Below are 6,107 nucleotides of genomic sequence, written 5' to 3'. Positions count from 1 at the left end.
AAAGCACATATACTCACCGGTCTCCTAAATTCATACAGTGCCTAATCAATTAAACCTGGCCCATAGCATAGCGGAGACGTTTGTTTCGTATGCCCTCATATCCGCTAATCTAATACATATTTATGAATTAGCATCGGAAATAGACTCGAATAGGCTTAGAAGAATCGGCATTATTTTTAACATATAACGTGCTGCTGCTATGTTCCAAATCGTAAGTCATATCGGCAGACGTTTTCCCCACTGATTCTATTGTTATGGAGAAAGGGAAGGAAGTGACTCACTCTCTCTTTGCTGTCCTCTCCCCGCTCTTCTCTCTCTCTCCCCCGCTCTCTTCTCTCTCTCTCTTTTCTCTCGAATCACTCTCCCTCTCGCTCCCCCTCTCTCTCATCAGTTACAGGATACACGAACGTATCGTTGTTTAGTGAATCGAACTCTTAAATGTGTTTAATAATTTTTCGCCATGTATTGAGAGCCGTCACCACGAAGCTACAGCGGGCACCTATCCGCCGGAGGTTCTATTTCTTTACTGTATGCGTTAAAAAGAAAGAAAAAGAAGCCGTTAAAAATAAACGTACGTAGAAACGCGTATGACATATTATAACGTTCAAAGAGCAAACGAGCCTTGGAACGCACGTGAAATGCGATTTGTGATAACGCGTAGTATGTAAACACAGTCCCCGCGCCTCGTCTACATTTACAGATAGAAAAAACATTGATTTCGAGCGCGATGGCGGGCGGTAACATCTCCGATGCATCACTAAAGAAGCGAGTGACGGTCACCGAAGGATGCGATGACAATGAAGCTCGTGGCAACTGGACAAGATCGATGGGATTCTTTCTGAGCTGTGTGGGCTATGCAGTTGGAGTCGGTAACATCTGGCGATTTCCTTACATTTGCTTTAGAAGTGGAGGCGGTAAGTGACGCATACTCGATAAACAAAACGAACCGCGGTTTGAGATTCTGTCCTAAAGACATTTTGTATTGTCGCTGGGGGGGGGGTGTAGCTTCTATACGATGGCACTTCGCATAGTCTCAAAATCAATCTAGTAGAGTCGTACGTGGCCGATACGGTATCCGAACGATGACTCTTTATTTCAACTTTACACATGCAGTCTACACACGTACAACCATTCTCGCGGACTCTGAGTGATATCCATCGTCTATCTGCCCGTCTCTTCTTCACTCGTCTGTATAGTATAGTAGAGTCTGTATTATATAACTACGTCTTATATACCTTGCCGTAAGAGTAGGTACGAACGGATTGTTTTATTCAGACCAATAGATATTACTACTGGCGCAGTGTAAACGCAAAGGTTGCGCGACCAACCGATCGATAGCGGGGATTAGGGCGATGTGCTAGTATAGTCAGCTCTGAAGTGATCGCTGCAGACTTTACGAAGGCATTTTAACTTGGTTATTTCGCTATGACGATACGATCGGCTATTCGTGATTCCTGTATTCTTCAACTGACCGGTGATTGCGCAATCGTTGTACACACTCTAACTCCCGCTGCGCCACCTGCTGACAAAGCTAGCGGCTAACTCCATTACGTAGTTGGGGATTAGAACATGTTCTATTTTCGCCAACTCGGAGTTGGCGAATTGGGAAGTTGGTCCAACTCGCCAATTCGCCAACATTAATCGGTAGTGTAAACTCAGCTTAAACCCAGACCCGACAGTGTAAAGCCCGACTGGCTGGTTCGCGCCAGTTCATACCAGGCGGAAAAGAGGCTATAGTAGATTTTACCTATTAATTGCCAGACAATATGCTCGTTATCCGGCCGCCGTTTAGGTATATGCAATATCGACTTGTAAAATATATTATAATAAGGGGTTAATAATAACAAATTGTTCAATAATTGTTCAAATTGTTGAATAACTGACAATATTTGTAATTATATATAGTTATATGTTATATTGTATATTATATTATTTAGTATAGTATATATGTTATTATATTAGTAACCCCTGTTACAATGCACGCGATTAGGATACTCGTTATAGCAAATGTGACTTTGTTTTAAATATACTGGAAAATGTCTGTAGCGACTAATATTACACTCAGGTTATACTATCAACGCGACATCCATTTCATTAAGGCTCGCATTACATGCATTCATCAACATCCATAGAGAAATATCAAAGCAATCCCTTATTTATGTGACGAACTCTGCACAGCGGATCAATACTGCATTGCCGTCGCAGGTACTAGGTACCATCAAGAACCAGGAATACCAAATTATTCTGTATTAAAAAATATCCATGCCATCTAACATGGCGACCTACGAGAGTGACGACGACGCACGCCTTGGCGACGCCCTCGTAGAGGTAGAGAAATGACGACGCATGCGTAAGACATAAGAGCGAGAAGAGGGGAATAGAAATAGGGCGTTGGCGCGCATAGTGGGACACTGTTTTTCCCGATTACACTAGCGCTTGGTGTGATCTAGTTCCTGTCACCGGTTCTCAGTTGCAATAAAGATACATCTTGTCCCTTATCCAAAGTCTTCGCTTTTTACTATCATTTCATAGTAACTGTTATTCTCCTACCTTTTCCCTCACTCACTCTTGGGTAGCGTCACCCTATACGCTACATGTCATATGGTATCGAGTATATATAAATAAAACAATAATTTTGTAAATTCAACAATTAATGGAAAAATAGAAAACATTTTTCATAGAAGAAATTTTCTTTTCAACCGTAAGTTTTAGAAGCGTGTCGGTTTGAACGTCCTGGGTGGGAGGCGTTGTTAACATCGTACCGACCCTGATGTTAGGTATGTTCATACACAGGAGCCTTTCTCATCCCGTACCTGATAGCACTCGCTGTGTGCGGAATGCCTCTGTTCTTCCTGGATGTAGGCATAGGTCAGTTTTCAAGCAGTGGAGGAATTTTAATGTGGAACATAAGTCCTATATTTAAGGGTGAGTAGCATTGTTTAATTCTCATTGAAACGCCTACGCGGAGTTAAAACATGTGATAGCAGCCAACCAAACGCATTACTTTCCATATCTACATATTTGCCTAAGATAGGACTATAGTTAGTCTTCAATTCATAGAGCTCTCTAATTAAATCTTGAAAGATTGTTCGTTCTCAAATGTATAGGTGTTGGTTTCGGAATGATATTGGTGTCAGTGCTGTATTGCGTCGTATACAACCTGATCGTGGCCTACATCCTCTTCTACTTGGGGATGTCCTTCACGAAGCTATTGCCGTGGGAGACGTGCATGAATCCGTGGAACACTGCCGCATGTCTGCAGCGTGGCTCCGATCTCCTCGGAAGCTCTAACATGTCCGGTGAGTCTAACCAGTCGCAGCTTGTAGACGCCATGGTGGACAACATTACAGCAGACGCGGGCACAGCTAACATCAGCGGGGTCGTAACCAGGACTTCGTCGGCGACGGAGGAATTCTTTTAGTACGTGATAGTTTTGCTTTGTTCTTTTGCTCTTAATATATTCCACAACGTAGTGCATTATAATATTCTATATTGGTTATCATTTATGCGCGGCAAGTGTTCCATATAGGGACCATCTCTTATTTTAATATGCAATATATATATCTACCTAATTCTTTCTCAGCATTTTGTCGAGCTATACACGCTCGCATCTCATTCTTTAAGGGTAAAACTACGATTTTTTTAAACTCGACATGCAGCAATTTTATATTGGAGATCTCTGAAGGGCTTCACAACCTTGGTGGCTTTCACTGGAAGCTGCTGCTCGCTTACTGCATTGGCTGCTTCATCGTTCTCGTCTGCCTCTCTAAGGGCATCAAATCAACGGGAAAGGTACAATTAGCGGCATCGGGCAAAGTTGGTGAAACAGATGGTTTCAGATATTGTTGTATTCTGCACTGATTTTGTTGCGATATTATTATGTGTTATTTACAAAGCACACACGCTCAGATAAACTAATGTTTTTATTGCTTTGATTTGTGCAGGTGGTGTACTTCACCGTTACCTTTCCTTATGTGATTCTCCTTATACTGCTGGTGAGAGGTGTGACCCTGCCGGGAGCTTACAATGGCATCAAGTTTTATCTTTACCCGAAATGGGAGGCTCTGCTTGAATTTAGGGTTCGTTTCCCCAACAACCTCAGCTCACCAATAATGATTGTTAATAATTACGATGAAAAGTTTCGTCAGTAGTCATGCTACATTTCAATTACGGAATATGTATACAGACATGTATACACAATTACAGACATGTATACAAAATATAACTTGATATATCTTGTCAGCTTTTATGTTTCAGGTTTGGGGTTTGGCCTTTGTGCAGATATTCTACTCACTCGGACCAGGTTGGGGTGCTGTGGTTACGATGGCATCATACAACCGTTTCCACAACAACATGTTAATGTATGAGCTATTGTTACACAGTACCTAATTCAAGTAAATGCACGAAGTGTTTCTCTACATATTGCTGTCGTTATAGTCGTTTGTAACTGCATATAAATATCGAGTCATTAATATCTGTATTCTTCGAAGTTCAAAATGAGTAAAAAAATTAAAATGATCCGTTTGTAGCTTTAATACTATTGAGACAAAATTTTATATCTGTTGATTTATGAGCATATAAAAAATTATAAACGATAACTTGTTGCTTGGACTTGTGGATATACGATAATAATGTGTGATGCGTGGGCATAATATGTTGTTACTTTAGAGAGTGTTACCTGGTACCGGTCGTGAACAGTGCTACCAGTCTCCTTGCTGGCTTCGTCGTCTTCTCTGTCCTTGGATATATGGCGGAAGTCGCTCAAGTTGGCATTCAAGACATCGTTACTGGTGGTAGGTAGCTTAGTTTGTGTTGGCAGAGAGAAAACGACATCGACGTAATTACATTACTAACCCCATTTCGTTGTTCAGATTGCGACAAAGTTCCATTTCAGTGCAATAATAAATAATTTGCCCCTCCAAAAAAGGGGGGGTCCGGACCCCTTGGACCCCCCCCCCTGGATCCGTCTATGACATCTCAATCCAATCGTAAGCCTTCAAATCACGCTCGGGTCGGATAGTGTGCGGCTAGCATAATAAATATCATAATAAATAGAAACAGGGCAGACGAAATACGAGGATCACAAGATATAGGACAGGGCCATTGTCTAAAAAACACGCACATGCTAACAGTGGCTGCAGCACGCAATTGGCCGGGCCATAAAAAGGGCGTGACCACGACCCACACCAACGGCCACTAGGATCGCGTGTCCAACGGACACGCGTGAACAGAGATTAATGGCGCATAACCAGCCAATGGCAGCGCTGGGCTGGCGGGCCCACTTGACCGACAAGGCCGCAGCCAATAGGCAAGAGGGGAACTTAGACAATAGAGACCGCGTCACTATAAAGAATAATGTTTGTCAAAAAGAAGGAGCTCGATCTATCCGTTTTGCTGCCTACACGACGTAACGTCAATAGTGCTAGTACCATAGCTACCATCCAACTGAGATGTAAGTTACACATTGTATTCCGCGTACCTTTCTGTATTCGTACGGGTCATTTACACGGACCCTTGTTATGTGTGTACGACGTCGGAGCTAGTAAACATGTTTGTAATCTAACCACGTATCCTCAGTATTCATTGTTTGTCATCACGACACCGCGTTACCTCCGATAATATACGTAGTCACGAACACGCGATCACGGATAACACACGCGAGCAGTCGAGAGCTATGAGTATAAACCAAACGTTACAGCTGGACCGTTGTTATTCGGATCAGAACAAACGTGCGCTTCTATTTTAATTATGAATACCAACAAGAAAACGACAGCAAAAGCGAAAAATTAAAGCAAACAAACTGAAATTAGATTATCGCAGAAACATTTCGGTGCCAAAAAACACAATCATTATAATTCGTTTACATCAGTAATTTTAAATAAATAACTAGAAATTCACATTCTACTTGTTTACGCAAACAGAAAACCACTATAGGTTAATGTCGATGCCAATGCTTTATTAGGGAGCGGAAGTGCCTACGTGTATATAAGGAACGATAAGAATATCGTTGGATTGTAACAGAAGGTACTTACCAACAACAACTAATATTGCTTTCTATCAACTGATTGATATTATATAGGCACAGGTGTTTGCACGTACTCATGATC

At 41.9% G+C, this 6,107-nt stretch overlaps 1 protein-coding gene across 1 annotated transcript in view; it reads left to right on the top strand.

Moving 5' to 3' along the window:
• The first annotated feature begins 727 nt into the window (after positions 1 to 727).
• LOC106810690 (sodium- and chloride-dependent glycine transporter 1-like) overlaps positions 728 to 6,107 on the top strand; it is a 6,949-nt gene continuing 1,569 nt past the window's right edge. The window contains exons 1-7 of the mRNA XM_014814124.1: positions 728 to 914; positions 2,794 to 2,925; positions 3,108 to 3,420; positions 3,660 to 3,792; positions 3,945 to 4,079; positions 4,258 to 4,361; positions 4,669 to 4,793. Coding sequence (XP_014669610.1) covers positions 728 to 914; positions 2,794 to 2,925; positions 3,108 to 3,420; positions 3,660 to 3,792; positions 3,945 to 4,079; positions 4,258 to 4,361; positions 4,669 to 4,793 — 1,129 coding nt within the window. The remainder of the gene's footprint in view (positions 915 to 2,793; positions 2,926 to 3,107; positions 3,421 to 3,659; positions 3,793 to 3,944; positions 4,080 to 4,257; positions 4,362 to 4,668; positions 4,794 to 6,107) is intronic.

This window comes from Priapulus caudatus, unplaced genomic scaffold (assembly GCF_000485595.1).
Source record: "Priapulus caudatus unplaced genomic scaffold, Priapulus_caudatus-5.0.1 Scaffold464, whole genome shotgun sequence".
Taxonomy (NCBI): domain Eukaryota; kingdom Metazoa; phylum Priapulida; class Priapulimorpha; order Priapulimorphida; family Priapulidae; genus Priapulus; species Priapulus caudatus.
The sequence above is the reverse complement of the archived record's forward strand: the minus strand, read 5'-3'. Positions and strand labels throughout refer to the sequence as shown.